This window comes from Pararge aegeria, chromosome 9 (assembly GCF_905163445.1).
Source record: "Pararge aegeria chromosome 9, ilParAegt1.1, whole genome shotgun sequence".
NCBI classification, from domain to species: domain Eukaryota; kingdom Metazoa; phylum Arthropoda; class Insecta; order Lepidoptera; family Nymphalidae; genus Pararge; species Pararge aegeria.
The window spans coordinates 1,963,745-1,991,571 of NC_053188.1; the positions used below are offsets into that span (position 1 = coordinate 1,963,745).

At 36.7% G+C, this 27,827-nt stretch overlaps 1 protein-coding gene across 3 annotated transcripts; it reads left to right on the plus strand.

The window, feature by feature from the left end:
• The first annotated feature begins 634 nt into the window (after window positions 1–634).
• LOC120626319 (fatty-acid amide hydrolase 2-A-like) lies at window positions 635–26,783 on the plus strand. 3 transcript variants are annotated; one of them, XM_039893795.1, is made up of 12 exons: window positions 635–815; window positions 1,517–1,535; window positions 12,759–12,933; window positions 13,636–13,861; window positions 15,190–15,407; window positions 19,174–19,285; window positions 20,328–20,506; window positions 21,461–21,583; window positions 22,872–22,973; window positions 23,362–23,529; window positions 25,185–25,364; window positions 26,596–26,783. In XM_039893795.1, exons 3-12 carry the CDS (start codon window positions 12,760–12,762, stop codon window positions 26,683–26,685), a joined length of 1,572 nt encoding a protein of 523 aa, XP_039749729.1. In that variant the 5' UTR covers window positions 635–815; window positions 1,517–1,535; window position 12,759; the 3' UTR covers window positions 26,686–26,783. The 3 variants fall into 3 exon arrangements, with proteins under 3 accessions (XP_039749729.1, XP_039749732.1, XP_039749731.1); XM_039893798.1 differs by lacking the exon at window positions 1,517–1,535; XM_039893797.1 differs by lacking the exons at window positions 635–815; window positions 1,517–1,535 and adding an exon at window positions 7,467–7,505.
• The last annotated feature ends 1,044 nt before the right edge of the window (window positions 26,784–27,827 follow it).

Consider the following 27,827-nt stretch of genomic DNA (forward strand, 5'->3'; position numbering starts at 1 on the left):
CACAAATTTGCCTCTTATTTTATAAAACCTCACCATATATTATTTATCTCCTATCGCAACAACTTTTAGACGAATAGGCCGATTCAAATGCTTTTTTGCATAACGTTTGGATCACTACACAAATACGTCATTGCGTCAAGTTTTATAAATATTTGCAAAAAATTTAAAAATTATTATCCTAAGTATTTTGATGCATTTATTTTCACATTCCACAGGTGTGATCTTGCATATATTTAGATAGTCTTCTAATTGACTTAGTTAGTTATCTAAAAACAAATGACAGATTTTACAAAATAAATCAAGCGTGTCACGCCAATCGGCTCTTATAAATATACAGGTTTACTAATGTTATGAGTAACGACAATGTAATCAGTTTTATTACTTAGCAATGAAATATTGCAATGTTTACTGTAAGTTTCCATTAATCAACATGGTTTATGAAGATATACCTATAATACATATATAAATACTTACTAAAATGTTCAACACATTGTTGATTCGTGCCTGTGAGCGATCAACTTCACCCGTGCTATGTCAATGGCAAACTTCAAAGCCGTCAAAGTCAAGGATAAATAATGTCAATGTCATTTCGACTGTCAAAATTCAAATGTCAAGTGCACTGTGCAAACTGCAAGTTGCAAGTGTATGTTTTTTTCGGTAATTTACGCGAAAGAAGTGTTTATGTATTTTAATTACAGTGATACATGTAGAGAAGGGACTAAAACAATTGAGCCTTAGCATATTTAGTAATAATATCGTGTTTGATTAAGTTTACCATTGGTTGTCCTGATATTTGCGCAGAAGTCCACCCTCAGGTAGGAATAATCGATTAATTTTCACCTTTCGGAGTTCATTGAACCATTGACATTTTGCTGTGGATACAAAAATGTCTTAACAGGTTACCTACCTACAGGCTACTGTAGAGACATCATACAATAGTCTCCAATATTTTTTGCCGCCCTAAACTACGTGCAAGCGTAGGGCGTCAGGGCGGCCAAAAAGTTTAGAGACTATGTATTTTTAGGCTATTTTATGAACTAGTATTTACAACCACCCCTATCTTGCCATAACCAGTCACCTACCTAATGCTACTAGTTGATCCATTGATAATGATGAATTATGATGAAAGTGATACCTACAAAACAAATTTATAAAACCCAAAAACTGATTTCTGGCAGTTTGTCTCTAGAAGAAGCAAAATGCAGATTACAGAAAATTTTAATAATTACCGTGTGTGTCCTAAGGCAGCTTAACTACATATTTCTAAACAACAATTTTTTTTAATGGTTTTATAGATTTAAATATTACTAGACTATCCAAAAGTACCTAAAATCTTGTGAATAAAATAATTATCACTAATGTTTTTTGTGTAATCTGTGTTCAAACTATCCTTTTTACTTCTACTTCTGAAGAGCAAATTTATATATGTATTTGAGTGATTCACTAAGTTTTTCTCGAAGTACTCATTCATTCTGTTTATGCTTAATCATTTAAAAAAATGTGTTATTCTTTTCAGGCACATACTACTCAAAAATGTAAGTAAAAACATCATTTAGTCTTTAAGTCACCTATTTATTTATTTATTGGTTGTACCAGCGATTTTATAAAGAAAAAAATAATATTCCTTATAATATATATAGATACATTACACAGGGCTTTATAATTTTGCTTATCAAATTGCCTATTGAATGGAGATGTGATATCAATGTCTGGTAAGAGGAAATTTTATAGGTTTATTTACCATCGTAATCCTCAATAATAATGGACTAAATCCTTTGCAAAACATACATGTAACCTTCACTAAATAGGTTTATATTATAGGATGGATAAAGGTCTAGTATGACAGTATATAGATTAAAATGCAGACAAAAGTACAGTGATATTTTTAGGGGTTCTTTGTTCTTGGTTTGTTTGTGTCATCATCATCAAGTATTACCGGCCCACTACAAGGCATGGGTCTCCTCCCACAATAAGAAGGGGTTAAGACCGAAATCCGTCACGCTGGCCCAGTGCTGATTTTTGTTTGTGTAATAAGTAAGAAATTATAAAATTATGTAGTAAAGCTTATTGTGTCTTTAGTATTAATACTTTAATATTCATCATCATCATCCTCTATGCTACAGCTGTTCACAGACCTCCCCTCATAACAGAAATTTGAGCTAAAACCTTACTCACTTGCTCCACTGTGGGATGCCGCCAGACTTTAACAGTAATTTCATAAGTTTATTACATTTTAGTTATAACAATGGTTTCCCCATTGCTTGGGAATGGACCTGACCGAGGAATTTAACTCGGAACCTTCCGTAATTGAGCAAGAACCACTAGAAAAATCAGGTAGTTTTTAGCAAGTTTTTTACGACATTACACACTGCCATTAATCTTAAGCGTTCGCAATATTGAATGCATTGCGCTCTATTTTTTTTTTTCATTTTCAATTTTGTTTTTTTTTTCTAACACAGGATTCACTCCATGGGTCCAGTTGTGGGTGTTTATTTTGTAAGTTTGTTTTTTATTTTTTTCTTTTTAAGTTTTGTTTGTTATTAATAATTCTTCTTTTTAAATGTACTTTAAAATTCGAGAAGGTTCTAAATTACAATGTATTTTTTTTGTTGTACGTTACGCGCAAGCTAAGTGATATCTCCGCCGCTGTGTTATGTTTCATCAAAAGGATTATGAGTTTCTAAATAAAACCAAACTGTGAGGATTTATAACGGTGAAGATTTACTTTAGTTCAAATAGCAGTATGAGCACTGTTAGATGCAGATATTTCGAAATACGTATACAGATACTTGTATCATATTTACTTGTATAGATAACCTACAATTGAATTGATCAAATTCCTATTATTTCGACTACTAGCTGTTCCTCTCGGTTTCACGAACGTGCTAAATTCAGATTCAAAAAATTCTTATCTTTATCACAGGCACTTATAAAGCGTTCATGCATAAATTATGTCTACATATTTGTTTTTTTTTTCGGATTGTGTGTAGCTGATTAACCCTAATGATTTTAACAGCGTAACGCGGGCTTGTTGGCGAGCCTCGGAATGGGGCTCTGCCAGGAAGAGTTTGAACCCTAGGGCTCGAAGAAGCGAAGGGATCGTCGGCCTGAGGGCGCCTCATGTGAGGCCGAACCTCGACTCAGGCGACGATTGGAGTGAAAGGGTTACGGACGGTGATTAATCCGCACGCTTCCGAGAACGTGGTGCGAGCCCACGTCCGGTTTACGCTAGAAGTCGGGGACCTCGTCTTTGCCGGCGAAGACGCTGTTGATTGTGTGTTCTGATAGGGAGCATTGTCAGTAGTAATCTGATCGTCAGGGTCGTGCAGGTTCAACAAGAGGAGGCCTAACTCCTCTTGTTGAAAGTGGCGCTAAGGTTGGGTGAGTAAAAAGAAGCCGCAACTATGAGAGGGTTGGGATGTCGGATAGATACATATTGGTGACGTGATAACTACGTTCGCCAACGCAATCCTAAAGCTACGAGAGTTCCAAACGCACCTGGTCTACGAAGAGCTCTCAACAAAATTCACCAACTCACAGTCAATTAAAGCAATTACACACCCAAACTTTTTTTATCGTTTAAGTAATTCGTAATATTATATTAGAATTTTTCTATAATATGAACCGCGTACCGGTACGTTACTTATAGACGTAAACCCCCCTTGTATCCTATGTGCTTTTTGTTAATTATTCTAATAGCATGCTGTTATCATGTTTTTGTATACCTACAATTAAAACTAAAGCTAGGTGGGTTCCACACGATCCCTGGTCTAAGAAACTCACAACCAACCTGTATTTTTTTCATCATAATCTAACGGTAAATTTGTACATAGCTATGAAGTCTTCTGACATATATTCCCAAAGTGGCCCTTAAGAAATCGAACCTTGGTTCTCCAATTTTTCCACAATATTACCATTTCGCCACAGGGATCGTATAAGTGTACTAAATTTATAATTGTATTTATACTCAACTTTCTTCCTGTTTTTATAATAATAATTACAAATGACGTAATAAATAGTTAGTTAACTTAAATTAAAAAAAGAAAAAAGCTCGAAAATGACGTCATTACGATACATTTTTCTGATAACCGCGTAAACATTTACGTAATAGGCTTATAGTGTAATTAATACTATATTTTCGTACTTGCGCGTACGCACGCGTTTCCTTAATAAAGCTTCCGCGCCGAGTTAAGGAGTAAATGTCACATTCATTTATTCATCTCTGGTATTATTTATCTGGCATTGTAATTATTAAAATATCCTTTTAAGGTGGGGTTAAGGTTTAAGATCGTTGATATTATTTTCAAAATGATGGTGAAAATTTAAAAAGTACTGGTTCAGTGACCTCTCTGAATCATCCTGCACCCTTACAAGATTGGCTCGCTCGCAATCGAGGAGGCGATTTCGAGTATCGAATTACTTCAAATTCAGAGTAAAATGCATCTTATGCTCATTATTCTAAAGCTGAAATTTGCCTGAAATTCTTCAGCTAGGGCTTTTTGTTGAACATTATTTAAAAACCAAGAAGTAAGGGATTTGCGATTCTAAAACTCTAAAACTCTAAAACAATAAGGTCCAATATACTTTGGCTTGACAGTATAGAGTTTGATATGCGAAAACGAATCTTGGATTGTGAGCGGACAAATCTTATACATAGTATTCATTCAAGGGCAATTGTATATTATTTGATAAAAAATTACCGAATGAAATCTTCGAGATGTCTCTCAATAAGTTCAAAGTTTATATTTAAAAACAAAAAAAAATCTACGTTGTCAAGGATTACTTAAACGGTAGAAAAGCTTGGGTGTGAATTGGTCTGGTCTGGACAAAGACGTGCCGCTAAGCGATTTAGTGTTCCGGTGCGATTTCGCGTAGAAACCTATTAGGGGTATGACTACTCACTAACAGGTTAGCCCGCTACCACTTTAGGCTTCATCATCACTTACCACCAGGTGAGACTTGGAGTCAAGATGTAACTTTTAGTGAAAAAAGAATAAAGTCGGAATCTTCGGCCACAGCTAATTACGAGAATACCGCGAAAGATTTGCCATTAAATATATGCGTTATGGAATTGAGGCGGGTAAAGACGCAACTCATCATCTGTATCCTACTGCTCTGCACAGGCCTCCTCTCTCATGACCGGGTTTTAGAGCTTAGACCCACCACGCTGCTCTAATGCGGGTTTGGTGGGTTTTAATGATTATACGCTAATGCTCTACCGAAACTAATGGTTATACGTGCTCCCTAAGGAACGAAAATAGAGGATGTCAATAAATAGTTGTAACTTTGGTAATGACTCTGGTACTGAGAATATCTTGTCAGAAAAAGTCAATACTAAAAGGGCTCAACCCGGGAATCGAACCCAGGCCTTATGATTCCTTGCCGAACATGCTAACAACTAGATGAACGAGGCTGTTACGCCGACACAATACAAACTATTCTATTTAGATTAGCTCAGGTGGTAGCGAAACTTTGTTCTATTCCAGTTTTCCAGATAAAACATTTCCTAGCCAGTAGAAACCATTGAGCAACACTTTTAAGAGACATTATACATGTTTATAGCTCGCATGCTTAATATTTTTTTATATACCACTAGCGGACCCCAGCGCCATCTGTCGGGCTGATTTGTGAATCTAAACCATCCAGGGTGCCACCCAAACGCACACCGAAAAATTCATTCAAATCGGTCCGGCCGTTTAGGAGGAGTTCAGTGACATACACACGCACACAAGAAATATATATATAAAGACTAGAAGTTAGCCCCTAATTGAAATCTCGTCTGGTTTTAGTGATGATCTAAGACGGTAGCGGGCTAACTTATTAAACTCTTTTTAACGCGACATCGTACCGGAACACTAAATCGTTAAGCGGTACGTCCTAGGGTAAGCCTCCCACTAGACCAGACCGGAGAAAATCAGAAATTAAAATTCCCAAATTGTCCGTACCGGGAATCGAACACGGGACATCATATCTCACTTACTTTTTATGGCAGTGGCGTGCATACAGGGTATGCATTAAGCGGGCAGACGATATAATCTTTAAAAAAATCTCCAGGGTTATAAAAAACATAAGGATAGGCATTGTAAGAGTTGTAAAAAGCCTACCCTAAAGTTTTTATACTTATACAGGAGATTTTCCTTATTTTATATCATCTGCAAACCCTGTGTACCCTCCATGCACGCCATTACTTTATGGGTGACCTCAAGCTTCATCATCACTTAGCAGCAGGTGAGATTGCAGTCAGGGCAGGGCTAACTTAACTTGGTATTAAAAAAAGCCATCAATTAGTTACAAGTTTAATAAAAAGTTCAATGTGACATTCGTTACGCTAAATCACATAATATTTTTAAGAGTCGTCTAAAAACGTAATTAATCTAACACTGGAAGTATGATTATTATATTCCACATTTACTTTCTGTACCGTTAACATTATTATGTACTAGATATGCCCTGCGGCTTCGCCCGCGTAATTTTGCTAGGCAGCGTACTGCTACATAGTCTACACCTCTAGTCATAGAATATGAGATTTTATATTTTTTCACAAACATTTTTTTATCTTTCGTAATTTTTTTTTTCATCAAAAGTATACTATAATATTTCTAATACCTCCAAGAATATGTATAAAAAGTTTCATGAAGATCGTCTCAGTAGTTTTCGCGTGAAAGCTTAACAAACAAACTTACATTCACATTTATAATATTAAGTAGGGATTAGTAGGGATAGTTTTAGTAGTATTTATTTTACCATATAGTTGATTTTATTTATTTTATATATGTACTTTTTTGTAATTATTAATATGTATATATATTCCTAGAGTTTTGCGCACCGCTATAAGGATTCATATGTGAGTTCAATTCCTCATAATAGTTGCCTGGAAGAAATCATTATAAGTGATAAGACCGCCTTTGTTACATAAATTGAAATGACTTGTACCTTTGTTCTCTTTTATTTATTTCTTGTGTGCAATAAAGAATTTTTAATTGATTGATTGATTCAATGAAGGTTTGTCTAAAAATGTTCATAATATATCGGACCTCTTGGTCAGCTAGGTTGGCGAAAGAAAACGTCGCGTGTAGCATTGTCCTTCAAGGAAAGAGGTACCGCTGCTGTTTGGATGAAAGCTACGTTTGAAAGGTTGAACGGCTGAAAAGCTTATAATGCAACAACGCAAGTAGGGAAAGTCAGTCAGCCGGGTAACATCGGTGCGATCGGTCGTGTATTTCACATCTCCGCTTGGATACCTTTTCGTTACGAGCTCGCTATTGAAAACGCATTTTCTTAACTTCGATTATAAACTTTAATATAAATAACCGTGTTAACGATTCGGTAAATTTTTGTTTATTGTTGTGAACGTACTTTATTCAGCAATTTGCAAACAAATTGTGATTTTTTTTTTAAATAATCTTTACAGACTGAAGTTTAGTTTTTGAAGTTTTTATACAGTCCTTAAATTCTTTTTTCAAAAACTTGTTTGTTTCCGTCATTCTTCTCTTCTAATAACACAAGTAAGTTGTTTTTTTATATTTAGAAATATTAAATCTTGTGATAACGTTTAATAGCTGCAGTTTTAAAGATGGGAGATATTCTTTTTTAAACATATATTATAAGAGATGTGTTGGCCCATCCGATGTGTTCCCTCCAAAATACAATCTAGGGTTATTCAAGGGGCGGATAAACAAACTCCTTAAAAGCCGGCAACGCATCGGTGGCTCCTCTGGTGCTGCAGATGTTTATGGGCGGCGGTGATCACTTAACATCAGGTGACCCACTTGGTCGTTTGCCTGCTTAAAAAAAAGAGGTTGTGGTTTTGTGATTTTTTTTGGTCAATGAAGAAAAAATTTTGGTAACTAAAAATAGCTTATAAGCTTAATCGATATACATTGAGATAAGATAAAGCCGTTGCACTTGATTAAAAAACAAAATCATGTTGCTAAGCGATCCCGCATGCAATCCCTTATGGAAGAATCGAGTTATAAAAACGGATATTTTAACCATAACCATTAATTACATAAAGAACGTAAACTTTACTTACTAATGAAGTTATTAAGAAAAAAATGAATTAGCGGTTCCTCTACTTCTCGAACTATTTACAAAATCAGCAGTTTGCATGAATCTGGGAAAATAACACTTCATTCGTAATAAAAGTCTTGGTAACAGTGAGCTTAACGATAGTAACATATTAAACAAATGCTTGTAAGAAACTCATTTTATGAATTACTTTTAAAATTTGAATTAGACTTCGATTCCTGTCGCCTGATATACTGGTTTTTACCTAAATAAGGGACAGTAGATTTTAAATTGCACCATTACATACATTTATTACATACTAATCAATATAAGATGCGAAGTACGCATTTTGTTTTATATACGAGTATATATCAATAGTTATATTTACTTTACTTTATAAAAAAAAAATTTTTAGAAATTAAAGATGTAAATTAGTTTAAGTTAAAAGTTTTCAATAAATAAATAAATAAATAAAGAATTCCATTCGTAAAATTCGTTTTGTTGAATTCTCATCACTCTGCTTTTCCAATGCTAAAAATTTTTTAGAAACTCGATTTTCTTGTAACCTATATATTTGTGATACAAATAATTTTAAAACTCAAATTTTTCATTATTTACAATACGTGAAAATGAAAATTTTTAAAAAGCGACTTTGTTAAACAACTATAAAGCAAGAAATAAATATTTTCTACAATCTTTTTAAGTCGGTGCCAAGTTAAATGTTGAAAATTACTTGGTGTACCTAGATCATATACTTCGTATTCCCTTTTATATAAAGCAAGGTAATTTAATTAAATTTTTCATTTTAGTATATTAATTGTGCGTCTTACAAGTATCATATCAGAGAAGGATCAGAGAAGGTTCAGAAAATGTTTATAATTTCTAGCTCCAATTAAAAAACTTCCATTAATCTGCGTGTGAAATGTTGTTAATTCCAGACTTCTATGGCTACTACTGTAACAATGTCTTGAAACTTGTCTCCCCATGTGCCTACGCTCGGGCCAGTAATTGTTGACGACGGGAGCAGTAGTTTCCCCAACAGGTGCAATTTGGGAATTCATATTTTCTTTTTTTTTTTCAAACCCGTCTGGTGGGAGGTTTCGGCCGTGGCTAGTTACTGATTAACCACTAGGTTTAATATAGCTACTATAGTACCTGTTTAGCTTAGTCGTTGCCATACAATTTCTAATTCCAGTATTTATCATTGCCGTCCTACTACCAGACATAGGCCTCGTCTTCCAAAGGAAAGAGAGCTTTAAAGCATAGACCCACCATGCTGCTCCAATGCAATCTGGTGGGCTTTAACATTAACATTATCACAATATGTTATTGTTCCAACCTGCGACCGTGAACTCTGAGCCACGGGGTAAACACAACTAATTTCACGGTAAACAAACCCCAATTAGTGGCTCAACCCGGTTATCGAACTCGGAACCGCGTGATTCGTAGTTGAACAAGCTCACCACTAGACCAACGAGGTGTGACAACTTCTTATTAGTCGGTTCGCTGTGGACAGTGCGGTCGCGGTCGTGGCACTCTTGACTATCCGTTACCTCTCTTCTCTGCCAGCCTTTCTTGATCACTCTTAAGGGTGTTTTTTTTTTATATTCCACTTAAAACCAGCCCTTGACTGCAAACTCACACCTGCAAGCCAACTTAGACTGCATTACCAGCAGGTAATGCAGTGTAAGATGGTGATGGGCTACGCTGTTAATACCCTTAATTTGTTTTTACGCGACATCGTACCGGAACGCTAAAAGGCTAAGCGGCACGTCTTAGTCAATAGGGTGGTAATTAGCCACGGCTGTAGCCTCCCACTAGACCTAGTGTCTTACCTGGCCAACATATAGCCTATTCAATGACGTATTTAGTCAGTTTGCAATTTATAAGTTAATTCTTAGTTGTTCTAAGACGGGCAATAGTGCGGGATGAGCACATTCAAGGTCCTAATCGCGCGCGTACGGCTTCAAGCCGATTATGCGCGGGCACGTCAGTTTATAATAGCTCCATTATTATATTCCACACGATCCATTTAGGTAGGTCCAATTTCGAGACAGTGTGGCAATGGCCAGGACACATAGCTCGGAGAACCAATGGATGTTGGGGTCTTAAGGTGCTGGAATGGCGACCCTGCACCGGTAATCACAGCGTAGGTCGGCCCCCAACGAGGTGGACAGATGACATCAGACTAGCCGCTGGAGGCAAGCGGCCCAGGACCGTGGATAATGGAACAACTCCCTACTAAAGACACCAGCAGTGGACGTCAATTGGTTGAAATGACGATGATGAATTGCGAGAAAGAGTTAAACAGCCGTTGGATACGGCTGTTTAACTCTTTCTCCAAAATTCATGCTCGGAGAGGGAGCGTTCGGAATACTTCGTGCCATCTTTTCGTCCAAAATCCCTCAATGCCTGAAGACTAAAGTCTTCGAACAGTGCGTGTTGCCAGTGATGACAGATCTGAAACGTGGTCGCTTACTGTGGTATTCATAAGAAAGCTCAGACTCGAGAGTCACTCAGCGGGCGATGGAGAGAGAGAGCCATGCTAGGGATATCTCTATTCAAATCCAAAATCAGAAATGAGGAGATCCGTAAAATAACTAGAGTTACCGACATACGAGTAGCTCAGCGAGTCGCGAAGCTGAAGTGGCAATGGGCGGGGAACATAGCTCGCAGAACCGATGGACCAGGCGGTGAGCGTTGGAGTTTGTTTTTAGTTGGAGGTCCCTGGTTCGTTTTCAGGCAGGGGCAATTTGGGAGCTTATGATTTCTGAATTTGCTCTGTTCTGGCCTGGTTGGAGGCTTCGGTCGGGGCTGTTGTCCGACAAAGACTTACCGCTAAGCGATTTAGCGTTCCGGCACGATGTCGCGTAGAAACCATGCCATACAACCTAACAGTTTAACCCGCCACCATTTTAGACTTCAACTTTAACTACCACCAGATCAGATAGCAGTCTAGGGCTAACTTGTAGTGCAATAAAAAACGTAACATTATGTTTTGCCAGTTTGTTGGCAGTGTCTACAACGGGTGAGGTAATTGCCACAATTTAGGATAATTTAAGTATTAATCAGTCTGAACACGTCCAAGGCATCCTTCTGCAGCAACGCACGCATGCTTTGTGTTTATTAAGTTGCACCTAAATCCATAGAAATAGTTACCTACCTAAAGGTTTTACAAAACTCGGGAACATTCTTATCTATCTCTTTAATACCATTAAACGACCAATTCATTCATACATATAACATACTAGCGGTCCCTTACAACCTAAACTAGCGAGGGTCAAAGACAGTCGCGGGCAAAGCTACTACTTTTTCACAAATAAATAAGTATATGCAACAGAGATTATATAATAAATACCTAAAAATTGATAATTTATGATAGAGTGTACTTGAATGACCTCCACAGAAAATGGAAGACAAATATTTTCACATCTTTGTTTTGTTAATCCCAGATAAATTGAAGATTTAAATCGAAATATTGGAATTGATAAGAGATTATGCAGCGAATTTAATTGTTTTCCGATATAATTGGAAGGCTTTGAAAGTGACCTTGCCGTATTTTGATATAAAATACTATGTAACCCCGCGATTTTGTCCGCGTACGTTTGATAAGTTTCCGATACAAATTTTTGCCTGCTATTTTACACAATATACTTTGATCCACCGCATTGCAGCGCCCGCTTGCCCTATTACCTCTATTGCTAGACTCCTAAGGGTCGAACCGTGATGTTTTGTCGGTTCCAGTCATCACTCCACTTTCCTCATCAATCTAGAGCATTGATCAGACAAAAAACATATTTTCAAGTTTTTAGTAGGTATTTATTTCGTTAGTTAATATTATTTATTCCCTTTAAACATAGCGTCCATTATTCTTCTCGTCTAGATATTGCAGTAGTTGAAAAATTAAATGAAAATAGCCATGTTGTGGTGGCTGCCATCTTGGATTTGAAATTTGTCATAGTGTATAATAGTGTTGTAATATAAAGAATAATATATATAAAATAGATATAAAATCTATAGTGGTACTAAAATAATGAACATGCATCAATTATAGCACGTGCATCTTTATTAGAAAATCAATAAACAAAACAATCCACAGTAATATCACTTTCACAAAAAAGATAAATAAAACTTGTCGAGCCAGTTTCCTTACCGTAGAAATAGAACAAATTATGGTAAAAAAAAAACCTTACGAAGGCGCCAAATTTTATAATAAAATACCTATACCTATAAAAAAATTAAACTCATTCAATGTATTCAAAACTAAATTAGCTTCTTATATATTAAGTAATGCCAATCAATTTAAAGACGAATACATTGAATGAGTAGAAATTAGTAAAATTGAATTTAGTTTAGTGTAATGGCGAAGTGTATTAATTTATTATAGAAAATTAAGTTAGTAAGTGACTTGACGTGGCCTTTTTATGGGAATAAATATTGAGGAAGTTCTGAAAATATATGTAAGTAGGTAATCCACAATTTTGTGGCGGCAGCCATCTTGGACCGATTTTCAACAAACAATATTAAAACACTAATTTACTGATTTACCTTCTAAGAAAACTAACAAAATTAAAATCGGTTCATCCGCTCGGGAGTTACGATGCCATAGGCAGATGCACAAACAGACACGTCAAACTTATAAAACCCTATTGTTTTTGCACGGGGGGCTTAAAATAAGATATTGCGGCATAATTATTTTATTTTAATTTTTATACGTGCATTTTTTTTTAAATTTGGGTAACTTGTTGCAGAATGGAAGTAGGCGTCCGGATAGTCGGCGTGGTGCTGAGGGTGCTCAACTTCATACTGGCGCCTCTGTTCTGGCTGCGATGGCGCAAGCAGGACCACCTCCGAGTGCCGCCCATCAGGAACACAGTGCTGCTGCAGAGCGCTTCGGAGCTTGCCGCTGCGATCCGCAGTGGGAAGGTACGGTTTGCGATACCTATATATTTTAGCCACGAATCAAACCAGAGAAAATTCAGAAATTATGTAAATCTCCCAAAACTGTCCTTGTCGGGAATCGAACCCTCCCACTTATATATAAGGCCATACCGCTTACCATTACGTCAAAAAGGTAATCAAATGTATTATTACTCAATCACGCCAGAAGGGCTGAACAGATATGTATGAAATTTACCACAGATATAGGCTACTACAGGGCACTGGTCTACTCACATTGAAAAGGCGTAAAGGCAGTAGTTCACCATGCTGGCCCAGTATGGATTGGTGGACTTTACACTTTTTTTAGAACATTATAGATCTATCAGGCATGCAGGTTTCCTCACGATATTTTCCTTCACTGTCGAAGCAAGTGATATTTAATTAATTAGAACGCTCATAACTTTGCGTGCTGGGATTCGAACTCGGCACCCCAAAAGTAAAGTCGAATTGCTACCCACTGGGCTATCACAGCTTCGATGGATATTAGTCTGGAATAGTACATAGCCTAAAAAAAAAAATACGTTCCTTATTTGTTATTCTTAATATAGGCAAGGTATTCTCTGAACCTTGAACTACCACTATGCGATAATACATGTCGAATTTCAATGCGAACGAAGTCGCGGGCAATATCTAGTAAGTTATCTTTTGAAAGGGCAGCGATAAACTGAAATTGATTTTTGTTTACAGTTGACCAGTGAAGAGGTGGTGAGGAGTTTCATAGCTCGAATCAAAGAAGTGAACCCGCTCATCAACGCAGTGGTGCAGGAGATATTCTGCGCAGCGGTCGCTCGCGCGATCGAGGTCGACCTGATGCTGCAGGAGGTGCGAATGAAGGGCTCGATAGATGAGCTGATGGTCACCAAGCCCTTGCTAGGAGTCCCTTTCACCGTCAAGGAAAGCTGCTCCCTCAGATGTAAGATAATCGTTGATCTCCATCCTCTACACGTTAGACAAGAATCTCACCCGCTGGTTTTGATTTGTTCTGGTGTGATTTATTTATTTACTAGCTGTTTGAGACACATGGACATTAAATTTAGTTGTAGGAGTTGTACTGAAATTTTTAAGTTGTGTATTCTAATATAAAAAAAAAAATCTATTCGCATAAACAATATCTGAAAAGAACTGTCCGACCAGTCTCAGCTAATCCTATCACTTACAAATAATAGTAATCGTTGTAGGACGAGTCGAAATCGCATTGTTAGTTTCGATATATATGCTAAAGGTTGACATTTCTATCATTTTTTATATAGTCCTTGTGTAAAATCGTGAAACTTTTTCATTACCTCTCCCAAAGGAACTGAGGTTAATTTCGGGATAAAAAGTATCCTATATTACTTCTATTACCTCCAAGAATATGTTTCCAAAGTTTCATGACGATCGGTTCAGTAGTTTTTGCGTGAAAGCGTAACAAACAAACTTACATTCATTTATAATATATACGAGTACATTACACAGAGTATGCAAAACCATTTAAAGGTAAACTACTATGCTAAGGGAAGATGCAGTCAAGGATGGTAACGGGCTAACCTGTTAGCCATTTAGCCGTTATTGCAGTGCATTGTGTCTAAAAACTATTTTCCCATGTATGTGAAAGGTTTAGAACATTACATGTAGAATAATAACTGTCAACTGAAAAATTTTACTAACCGTCTGTTTGAGAAACACTACTAGTAGAGTGCAGTGGTACTTGATTCTTGAATGTTAGTCGTATACACGGTTTTTATATATTCTGTATGTAAATTCTGTGTGTGTACCACAAAGTATGCAAATGTCATATCAAAAACTTGTTGTGGATTGGTGGACTGCGGCCTAAACACTTCTCATTGTGGGAGGAGACCCGTGCCCTGTAGTGGGTCTGTAATGGGTTGATATGATGATATCGAAAACTAAAAATGCATAACTCTTAGTGTTACATACATTGCTGAGTGTTCGCATACTCATTGGTGTATCCGCTTAGTATAACGTACATTGCCGAGTGTTGGCATACACATTGGTGTATCCACTTAGTATAACGTACATTGCTGAGTATTGGCATACTCATTGGCTTTATGCGTTTAGTCTAACGTACATTGCTGAGTGTTTGCACACTCATTGGTGCATACACTTAATATAACTAACATTGCTGAGTGGCATACTCATTGATGTATCCACTTAGTATAACGTACATTGCTGAGTGTTGGCATACTCATTGGCTTTATGCGTTTAGTCGCATTTCAAAATGAGAATTCCCTCGACCGGCAGCGATGTCGAACTCGGTGGGCTGCCTGGAGCACCAGGGCAGGCTGGCGCAGGAGGACGGCGGCGCGGTGCGGCTGGTGACGGCGGCGGGCGCCATCCCGCTGCTGGTGTCCAACACGCCCGAGCTGTGCCTGGGCTGGGAGACCAGCAACCTGCTGCGCGGCGCCACGTGCAACCCCTACCGCCTCAGCGCCACGCCCGGCGGCTCCTCGGGCGGAGAGGTGAGTGCCGCCACACTGCCGTTATAAACACGTACAATTTGTGACGTTATAAACACGTACAATTTGTGACGTTATAAACACGTACAATTTGTGACCTTATAAAAACGTACAATTTGTGACGTTATAAACACGTACAATTTTTGACGTTATAAACACGTACAATTTGTGACGTTATAAACACGTACAATTTGTGACGTTATAAACACGTACAATTTGTGACCTTATAAAAACGTACAATTTGTGACGTTATAAACACGTACAATTTTTGACGTTATAAACACGTACAATTTGTGACGTTATAAACACGTACAATTTGTGCCGTTATAAAGACGTACAATTTTTGACGTTATAAACACGTACAATTTGTGACGTTATAAACACGTACAATTTGTCACGTTATAAACATGTACAATTTGTGACTTCGTGCTAAAATCTAAAGTCGGTTCAAATTACATATTTTCATCCCGCGAATTTATACAGTGCTAATTCCGTTCACGGGCTGGACTGGCTGCGTTTATCTCGAAATAGTCATATCCGTTCGACAAATCTCATTCAAATCAGTTAAACAGTTCCCGTTCCAGATTCGGATTTTATTTATTTATTTGTTTATTTATACACTTTATTTGTACACCACAAATAGAAAAAAAACATTGGACACAACAAAAATAAACTTAAAAAGTAGGATACAAAGGGCGGCCTTATCGCTTAGTAGCTTTATTTAAGAAGTACAAGCTATCGAACTGTGGAATGCTCTCGTACGAACATATGACAGACAAAATCCCTTTATATGTTTAAAAAGCAGTTAAAACTTATTACCTTGCGCAATAAGACAACTGATTTTTTTTTTCTAACTATTCAATAGTATAGCTTATCATAATGTATATGTTAGTTTATTATTTTTATATTTATTTCATGTATATATAATTTTATTTTTTTGTTCTCTCTATTGTTGTCCTAATCCTAAGGTTGCCTGGAAGAGATCGCTTTTAAGCGATAAGGCCGCCTTTTGTATTCTACTCCAGTCTTTGTGGTCCTCACTATTCGTCCTTTATTTTCCTAACTGTGTAGTGGTGTACATTTGCAAACGTTGCAAAATAAAAAGCGACCCAAAAAGCTACGTAACCGCTTTTCTGTTGTGAAAATTTTACTGAAGAACATTGGGACAAATAACCAAATAAAAAAAAAACATAGCATCATAGGTTTTTTATGCTGTTAAGAACTCATAGATTTAATAATACTTAGATAGGTAAGTTATTTTAACCGGATTTCGGAAAAACAAATGCTGAGTACATCATCTTGAGTAAAGTGCAATAAGGATTAAAAACACTACGTTGTACGTTAAATAAACTACGTCTTAGGTATAGTGAGCGATAAGTTATAGGTGCTGACATTCAGACAAATAAAGTTTAAATTCAGCAAAGTAAACACAGATACCTTCCTTCGCTCGATCAGCCAATATTTGCTGAACGACCATCTTTGCTTAGCATATTGAGTATTAAATTAAAACAAACAATGTAATAGACAATTACGTTTCGCTCACTATACCCAGATCTATGAGTTCTTAATAGCATAAGGCTAAGTTTGTTGTGGGCTTCTTCTTAGACGCGTTTGGAACCTTCGTAGCTTTATTTTTAAGTTTACGAATGTGGTTATCGCCATCATCTCACTACCGTGTTATTCTTATGTACGCATCAAAAGTGCCACCTATGGGCCGGGCCTACTTGAATAAAGATATTTTTGACTTTGACTTTGACATAAAAAATCTGGTCTTTGCTTTTGGTCAAATTTGTACTATATGGTTAATATAACTAAATGTCCAATGTTCACTAAAATTTTCTCAACAGAAAAGCGGTCAAGTTGCATTTTAGGTAGCTTTTTATTTTGCAACGTTCTCATATAAAATTCGATTCTTGCTCTTAAGATCTAGGCAATTTAATGGAATCTCTATAACATCACACTTCACACAAAAACAATTATAAATGTGAAAAAAAATGCAGATTTGTGTTACTTAATCAGTACTGGGAACCGCTAAACTGATTTGAATGAGATTTATCAGATTGAGATAAACGCATGAAGTATGCTGTTCACCGCTTAAGCCTTAGGCCTGGGAAGTCCAGCCGGTGAATAGAATTTGGATAAATTCGCGGGATGATATTTTTATTTTTAACCGACTTCCAGAATTTCAGTTTCAAATTTTTTATAAAAAGTTCTAGTTCAACAATATTATTTTTTTAAGAGTAATTACATACCACAAAAAAAAATATTTCTGCACAATTAAATAATAAACATAAGTAAATTTGGAATACTAATAATAGACTCATTATCGGACAACCAAGCTTCACTCAACATTAAAATTTGAGATTTTTGTACAATTAAATCACCGGAATGAGCCCACAGACTTTGACAAGTGTTTACTGTCAAACCTTATAGCTAACTTCAGGGTGTCGGTTTTTTTTGACTGAGTGGGTCTCATTATTTTTCTCTAACGCCCCACAAGAAGTATAACTTCAAAAAATTCAAATGCATACGTAGTTAAAATATAAATCAAAATTAAATGGGATAAAAAACAATAATCAATGTATTCCTTATACATGCAACATGCTAATCTTAAATTCGAAGTTTTTAATGAGTGAGGGAATGTATGTGATATACATTCCCTCACTTATTCAAACTCATACACACTGTATATGTTTGTGTGTGTATGAGTGTGTGCGTTACAACGGCAACCACACCCTTTAGACTTGAATACAGTATTGCAACAATGCTGCTTTGCGGCAGGTATAAGCACGACGGTAGTATATCGCCGCCAGTCGTTACACCTTTGTTTATTGTGAAATCACTAAAGTGCGCGTGTAGCTTTACGTATAACGTGAACTGTCAACACACTGAACTCGACCGAAGGTCAAGTGGCGTGTGCACTAAGTTGCATCCGTCTAATGCAGTTTATTTGCTTTTTGTTTCTCCACTACGGGTCAGCTCTTGACTGCAATTTTATCTGGGCGTTTATTCGTGCTCGATCGATGAAAAAAAAACTAATAAAATGTTTGAATATCTATTATTCTTGACCATTTTTCCGACTGAATGGTTAGCCGATGTAAAACAATTAACTAAAATTTCCTTCACAGAAAAAAATGGCAAGTTAAAACTTAACGCAAATTTGCATTAAAAGTTTTCTTTATTATACATTAAATGGAATAAAATAGAAAGTTACTTTATGCGTAGAGTTTTAGTGATGTGGACACTGACAGCGAGGTTAAGCTTTAAACTTCAAGTGCTATGGAGAGAGTTACACTTCGAATTTGTTTGAGGGACAAAATTTGGAACGACGTAATTTGCCAAGGAACCAAGTATTGTTAGTTGCGTTTTGTCTACAAACGTAGAATAAGGCGAAAGATAACATTTTTGAAAAGATTTTTATCTTGCTACGCCACAGAAGTATTACTTATAACGCGTGTACATAAGTACAGACACTTTTTTTTAATATTTTAGTAGTTTTTAAGGGAGAGCTCGTCTGGAGAAGTGCTACCGCCATGCCATTTCTGCCGCTTAGCAGCATTGGTGTATTGCGGTCTGAAAGGCGTGGTTGCCGATGTAATTACAGGTGCATGAGGTAACACCTACACAGGTCCATAGACACAGCGGCGCTTTGTAGAACACATGCCCTGTTTATAGGCGATGCTTTTCCACTTCCTTGAATCGTCAACCTAAAGATGGCCGTTCGCAAAGAAACACCCGCTTATATCTTCTAATTTTTTTTATTTTGCAGGCTGCTCTTCTGGCTAGTGGCGCATCCGCCCTGTCAGTTTCCTCAGACATCGCGGGCTCTATCCGAATCCCGGCTGCGTTTTGTGGGGTTTTTGGACACAAACCAACACCCGGTAAGTCGTTGTTCTGTTCTGCTTCCGAAATTGCCCTCCTAACTACTCATCTCCTCATACCATGAAAGTTTTCCTAATTTTTGTTTACGCGCAAAAAAAATTACAGTGCCCCAAACTACCCCACAACAACTTGCATGGTAGCTGTAATAATCTTAACAAAGCGAAGGGTTGAAGGTGAAAAAGGTATTATAAAAACAAACGTGTTTTTATCCTCCTTGCTAAAATTATGTTGGTAGCTTAAAAAATTGATCCCACTTCTGATTATAATACCAATAAAATATGTCGTCGAGGCTCCTACCCTATATTTACTTCAAAGTATGTTATATCATCGCGAGAAACTTTTGCATCATTTTGAAAAACACTCGTGTCGGACTATCTTAACACGCATATAACTTAGAAAAAGTTAACTACGCTTTAAAAACATTAAAAGTGCCTTTTTAGCCCCTACGCAAAAAAGACGGAGTGTTATAAGTTTGACGTGTCTGTGTGTCAGTCTTACTCTTGCATCGCATCTCCGGAACTGATGAACCGATTTACATTTTGTTTCTATTTTGAAAGGTAGTCGAGAGTGTCCTTATAGATATGCTTAAAAAAAATCGGTCCAAGATAGCCACCGCCACGTGTTCATGTGTTTGATAAGAATCGGTCCACGATGACCACTGCCACAGATTAATAATAATACTACTACAATACACACATCGCCATCTAGCCCCAAAGTAAGCGTAGCTTGTGTTATGGGTACTAAGATGACTGATGAATATTTTTATGAATAATTTTTTTTTTGCAGACCCTTAATATGTGTATCAAATGAAATAAGCTTGACTAGAGGAATACTATTCACTATGACATTTTTTTAATTCTAAGATGGCCACAAAATGGCGCATTACATATATTTTTCTTACAACATCCATATAAAAGCACACGTTCGAATCTTAGGAAGGAAAAAGCTACTAAGAGAGACTTTCCTTGTTTAGGATCCTAATAAATTATTTATTTTTGTACTGACAAAAAATTCTAATGATATTTTCATTTGATATTCCAGGTATAATATCTATCGAAGGCCACGTACCCACGCTCACCGACGAAAACTACCCGAAGTTCCTAACAGTAGGTCCTATGACGCGCTACGCAGAGGACTTACCCCTAATGCTGTCCGTCATGGCGGCACAGGAGGGGTACAGGCTCGAGCTGCACAGACCTGTCGCCGTCGACCAGTTGAGGGTAAGTTTTAACCCTTAGAGGTCGTTTTGATAAATTTTGTAAGTATAATTGCGTTGTGCAACACAGATATGTTATATGCCGTCACAAATTAAAGATATATATAATCATAAGTATCACATAGCAATTACATATTTCTATTATATTTTTTGCTGATAACAAGTAATAAATAAATGATAATTAAATATAACTGGCCCCAAAGTATGCGTAGCTTGTGTTATGGGTACTAAGATGACTTTTGAAATATAGAGATAAACACCCAGACACTGAAAAACATCTATGTTCATCACATAAACATTTTCCAGTTGTGGGAATCGAACTCAAGGCCCTGCACTCAGAAAGCAGGGTCGCTGCCCACGGCGCCAATCGGCCGGCAAGTGGTGGTACAACTATGTAACCAAAATAAATTTCAGACGTTTCGCGAATTGAAATACTAAATATAGCTTTATATATATTTTGTTACATTTGGGATAATTTACGCTATAATATAACTAATGTAATAAATAAAAAAAAAAAAAAAATCAAATTACCGAATGAAATCTTTGAGATGTCTCTCAATAAGTTCAAAGTTTAAATAAAACGCGAGCTTACAGAAAAATTATATTATAATGTCAAGGATTACTTAAACGACAAAAAAGCTTTTGTGTGAATTGCTCTAACTTCATAGCTTAATATTAATTTACTGTGAGATGGTGATAACAAAAAAAAATACCCGGCTAAGTTTGTTGTGGGCTCTTCTTAGACTGACTTTAGCTTTAAGTTAGCGAACGAAGTTATCACCATCCCCTTACAATTATGTTAACATATATATATGTTCGCTTCAACGCTTCATAAGTGTGAGGCCTACATGAACAAATAATTTTTGAACTTGAATTAACTTTCACACCGAAAAAGTACATTTCCTTCAAATGTACGTTCAGTTTCCGAGCTACTGTATGATAAAGTGTTTTGTTCCAGATATACCATATGACTGAAGCCACAAAGTCGATAGCGCTTCTGAGCGTACATCCAGCCATTAAAGAAGCCGTTCTCAAAGCGACCGACTATCTGCACAGCAAATGTGGCGCTACTTTGTGCGATGTAAGTTTAGTTCGTACGACATAATAAGTTCAGATTATGTATCTTACCAGGGTATGCATACCGCAGAAAAATTGCATATATGGCAAAAATCCTCCTCTTACAAAAGTTATTATATCAATTATAGGGTAAGCAGTGCTTTTGTGCATGTATGAAGTGCACGCCACCTTCTATTTTTTTTTTCAAGTTAGCCCCAAGCTGCAATCTCACCTGGTTGTAACTGATGCGGTCTAAAATAGTAGCGAGCTAACCTGTTAGGAAATATGGTAGTCATAAACGAACGTTGGCGAACGAAATTATCACCATCAACTGTTTATGTAAACATACAATGTGTAACAGAATTAAGAAATAATATTGTAGGATGCATATGTATATTTTATAAGAAATCACTCTGTGAAAATATTAAATCAGAAGAAGCACATTTATTTTTACATACAAACCAATTTAAAACTTTCTAAGTGTTTACATATGACAACCCTATTAGAGATAAAAGACCGACATGCGCACAGTTATTACGCCACGCGACGCGTACTTAATAAAGTGACAGGAGTGATTTAAATTTTGCATGTGATGTTAGCTCCTGTCACTTGTATCTGATTTCTTTCAGTGGAAACTATGGCATTGGTTTACTTAAAAACTATTAGATTTTCGGTTTCACAGATAAGTCTCAGAGACAGTACATAATGTACCTCTGAACCCTGTGAAGTATTATTTCGGTTTTCATTTACACGTTGTATGTGTATAAATGCTGCAAATAGTTCTAAATGAATAAAGAATAAATGAATTTGAATAAACATACCGAAAAAATCTTTGTGTAAGAGGAAGATAAACAATCTAGTTTATTTGGAAAATTGCAAACATTTGAAGATAATGTATAAATTATTTATAGTTTACTTTAAACTTCGTACCATCTAAAGAACGTCCACTATTCCTTCCATTCCATCCTTTTTATATTTTTAAGGTTTTATGTATATATGCTCCACCTACCTATTTTCTGTTTTCTTCGTCATTGGTTGTCTGGATGAAATCGCTATAAAGCGATAAGGCCACCAAATTGAACACATTGTTTTGTTATAGTTTTTTCTATTTTTATGTACTTTTTGTGGTGTGCAATAAAAGTATATTCATTCATTCATTCATTCATCATCAAACAAAAGATATATTCAAATCTATCGGGAAATTCGAAGCACACGCACTGAAATTCTTTTAAATACATATAAATATATAATTAGAGAGTAGGAGAAGAATGGTAGGAGACTTTTTTAAATTTAATTTAATTTTATATTCATAGGAGAAATTCACGGAATTAGAAGAATCTGTGGAGATGTCAGTGTCAGTGTTCTTCGCGATGAAAGACATCCCCAATATGCTGCAAGACCCGCTCGACCCTAAAGTAAGTCCTCCAGATGTTAGACGACTAAACCTATCTGTCAGTACCACTTTATTATCTTTATTGTCTGTGTTCAGCAGTGGGACGTTTCCCACAGCCGTGCACAGGGCTTTTGAGAGCTTAGACGGTAAACTTGTGTTGTGTAAAAATCACACGATCAGAAGTGGGATAGGCTTTAAAAATTGATCCCACTTCTGATCTCAATATAGATAAATGTAGTATTGCTTTTCTCAACTGCAATATGTGTATTCAAACTTTTAATGTTATTTATATCATGAAACATACCCTAGATAGTAAAATGCTACAATTTTCCGAAAGAAAAATGCGGAAAATCCGCATCCGCCATTTTCCCACTTCGAAACTTAAACACGTTGTTTGTGGTGACTCGCAGCACGAGAAGAACCTGCTGATGGAGATAATGAAGTACTTCAACGGCAACGGCTCGCGCTCGCTACAGGCACTGGGTTTCGCGCTGTTGAGCGACAAGCTACTATTCATACCGCAACACCGCCTGGCGTACTACCGCGAGCGCGCGCGCCGCTTGAAGAACATCATGATGGTACGTTCCGACATCGAAGCTATATATACAGGATAATTTTTTTTTCTATACGGATGTTTTAATATGTCATACATGAACCAAATTTATGAACATATTTTTTTTTTTTTATGTTTTACTTAACGATACAGAAATTAACGGTTACAAAAGATTAGTCCCCGGTAAACTTCAATATGGCGATCAAAGTTCTCGCAGTCGGTCCTATCGTCGCAGCAGTAATTCCATAAAATAAAGCATAATAATAACCTTAACAATGAAAATTGAAAACCCATTACTTACCTATGCATTACAACCATTACTCTCTTCATTGATCAATCAGAAATCGGCTTTCAATATGCCGGCATAATGCTAAAGCATTTTCTATCAGTCAACCCTCCTTGGGCGAGAAAAACAAGTGATGGTGTGACCAAAAAAATTTATATGGAACACAGAATTAAGAACATACAGAACCCTCATATAATTTTTCACATTTTATGGTAAACGCTTAGAACATTAAGAGGTACAATAATTACTGTCATCTGCTAAATGGTATGTCAAAGTCAAAGTCAAATATTTCTTTATTCAAATAGGCACATAGATGGCACTTTTGATGTGTATGTAACATGTAAAATATGACATAGGAGTGAGTTGATGGCGATAAATAAATTCGTCAACTTAAAACTAAAGCTACGAGGGTTCCAAACGCGCTTTAAGCTCTAAGAAGAAGCCCACAACGAACTTAGCCGTTTTTGCTTCTAATGTTCAAATTATTGCAGTCACATTTTCTCATCATTCATTTTAGATATATTTTAATAATAATAATAATAATAATAAATTCTTTATTGCACACACAAAAACAAAATACAAATAAACACATTTACAGAAATAATTAAAAAAAAAAACATTTGTACAACAAATTTAATGTATGTTCACAAAAATATTTTGTGAACATACATTAAATTTTCAAATATGTATTGGCTAAAAACTACACACACAACTACGCGGCACATCGCCATCTAGCCCCAAAGTAAGCGTAGCTTGTCTTATGGGTACTAAGATAGCTGTTAAATATTTTTATGATTATAATACACATAAATATTTATAATATACAGATAAACAGACGCTGAAAAACATTTATGTTCATCACACAAACATTTTCCAGTTGTGGGAATCGAACCCACGGCCTAGGACTCAGAAAGCAGGGTCGCTGCCCACTGCTCCAGTCGGCCGTTAAATCTGTCATTATCTGTCATCATTTATGAATTTATCTCTCAAATTAAGTGAATAATAATAATTATGTAGTAGCTTAATGTTTTCTGTGGAGCTGCAGATACGCGAACGCCATCTGTTGGTAACGCTATAGGTTTTTTACATTTGGGTCTAGATGGCGCTGTAGTAATTGTAATTAATAGTTCGAAAAAACTAAATAAAAACTCATTTTTTATATTGAAAATTGGAATAATCTGCTCAAATTAGTGTATTGTCATCTGTCCTCGATATGTCTACAAAGTTTTAACGAAATCTGATCGTTCAAAGTAGGACAAAATTGAGCTCAAAGGGGTCGGTTACATGCATACATACAGGTGAAGCTTATATAAAGCGTGTAAAAAAGTGATGGCGACTCGCAAAGTAGTTTTTCCTCCTCGAACACCGAGCTCATCGGGCCCGCCTGTCCGCAGGAGAAGCTGGGCACAGACGGCGTGCTGCTGTACCCCGTGCACAGCTCGCTGGCGCACTACCACCACCAGGTGTTCCTGCGCGCGTCCGGCGTCATGTACTCCATGCTGTTCAACGTGCTGGGCTTCCCCGCCACCGTGGTGCCCATGGGCCTGCACCGCGGCCTGCCCGTGGCCATACAGGTGCGTGGCGACACCCAGCCATCGGCTCACCATCACGAACACCCAGCCATGGCACACACGAACACCCAGAATATATATATATACTAGCGTACCCAGCCCGCATCGCCGGGCTAGATTTTGCTTTATTTTATTTAAACAATAAAATTACATCATTAAATTTTTAATTTAAGTCTCATAATATATTAAATCATTTATTTATCTCCGTATAAATTCTCTTCTATTCTGTTCTCAAGCGGGTGAAGATCATTATCTACACCCGTGTACAACCAACAATAGAATATCATCATAGTAAATAAAAGATGTATTTGACAGTTTGACAGTTCAAAAATAGGAGTGCTCCGATCGTCACCAAACTTTACAGAATTACTCGCCAGGTCAACCCGGAGATTCCCTGAAAGTTTCATTGAAATCGGTCCAGCCGTTTCCGTATATATAAATATGCACCACCTACCTCTCGTCCTGAGCAGTGTTTTACGCCATCGGTTGCCTGGAAGAGATCGCTATGTAGCGATAAGGCACCTAATTGTATACTTGGTGTAAACTAGTGTTTTTTTATAATTTTTCCTGTATTTTTATGTGGTGTACAAAAAAATTGTATCAATTCATTTATTGGGCCTCACATAAACCCAGCAATGCGGCTCACGAACACCCAATAATGGGATTTTGCATACACCTAGCAAAAGGACTCGTATACACCCATCAATAGGACTCACAGACACCCATCAATAGGACTCACAAACATACAGCAATAATGCTTTCGAACGCCCAGCAATAGTGCTCATAAACACCCAACATTGGGACGCACTCTGCTATTGGACCAACAACTGGGTATCCCAGCAAAATAGTTTTAACAATACGACTCTCGAACATCCATCATAAACGCCCAGCAATAGGGCGCACAAATACTGAGAAATGGGACTCACATAAACTCATTAATGCGCCTCACGAACTACCAGCAATTGGACTCACAAACCCCCAGCAATAAAGCTTACAAACACCCAGCAATTGAGTTCATAAACACCCATCGTTGGGACGCACAAATCCCCAGCAATAAAACTCACAAAATACCTTGGTTTCCTCCAGTTCTCCATAATGTCCTCAAAAGCGTGTGAAATCTACCGATTCCCACTTGGCAAGGGCTCAGGCCCTATTCCCATGCTAAACCCTGATGGTATTCCAGCAAAGGCCGATGATGAATGATGAATGATGATAATGATTATTTCCTTTGCAGGTGATCGCCGCTCCATATCAAGACAGACTTTGCTTAGCGGTCGCGAAACAGCTCGAAGAACGCTTCGGCGGTTGGCAACCGATAGTGTAATGTTACTTAATAACAGAGATGTCGCGGTTACCCACCATTCTTTTTACAATTCGACGGTGCCAATTCTGTAATCTGTTGTATTTACAACTGAACTAAAGTATTTTTTTTATTTTTTTACTTGTAAAAATGTAAAGCATTTTTTCTCACACTTAAACCTGAAGTACGAGTATATATTTTAAATTGTTAAGAAAATAACAAAAACACATCCACAAAAAGAAAACCTCATTATATAAATGAATAAAAACTAACAGTTTTTATTCATTTTTATATTGTTTATTTTTAATACATACTTTACACTGAAAAGTAATGAAAAGATTGTTTACAATATAGAAAAGTTAACAAGATTGAAGTGTTAACTAAATTGACAGGTCCAAAAATATTGTACTTCTGTCAAATTAGAGCATTTCAGAGATTTGTGTACAGTAACTATACTTTTCTAGTATGAAATAACAATTGTTGTGCTCTGAGTCTCGTTTGCGGCGACAAATTGACGCGTCTACAACATTTCTAGCGACTTGTTAGTAAGATTCCTTTTGCTGTAGTTATTTCCAGTCGCGGCATCTCTATTTAATAATAATTGATGGAAATATAAGTGTACTATTGTGTATATCAAAGTTGTATGAGAGTGTGTACTGAAAGTGATTTTTGAAGTATTTACAAGCAGGCTTCATAGGCTGCCTTTGCACGCCGTCACTGTCCCGATTTGCTGGAATTGCACGAGCGTAGAAGCTTTCCAGTATCCTAGTAAAGTCACAGTGAAAGTAGCGACAAGTTATTGTATAGAAACAGGCGTAACTCTTTTTGATATGCTGTAGCCTTAGTACAAGATTCGCTCTCTCTCTCTCGCTCCGGGATTCGTTTTCACATATTAAAATCTATATGCTCTCAAAGCAAAATGGACTTAATTTCACTAAGTTTAGAGTCTCCAATCCTGTACTTCTTATTTTTAATATATAGCTTAAAAATTCTAGGCCAATTTGAACTTTAATTTTATTCGAATAAGATCCAATTTACTCTGGACTTTCATGTATTCAGATAATCGAAAACGACACCTTGATTTTAATCTTATACTAAGCCCACAGTTGTCTACGTTTATTACGGTTTTTTCGCGTTATATGATTTTTTTCAATATTTAACTTAAC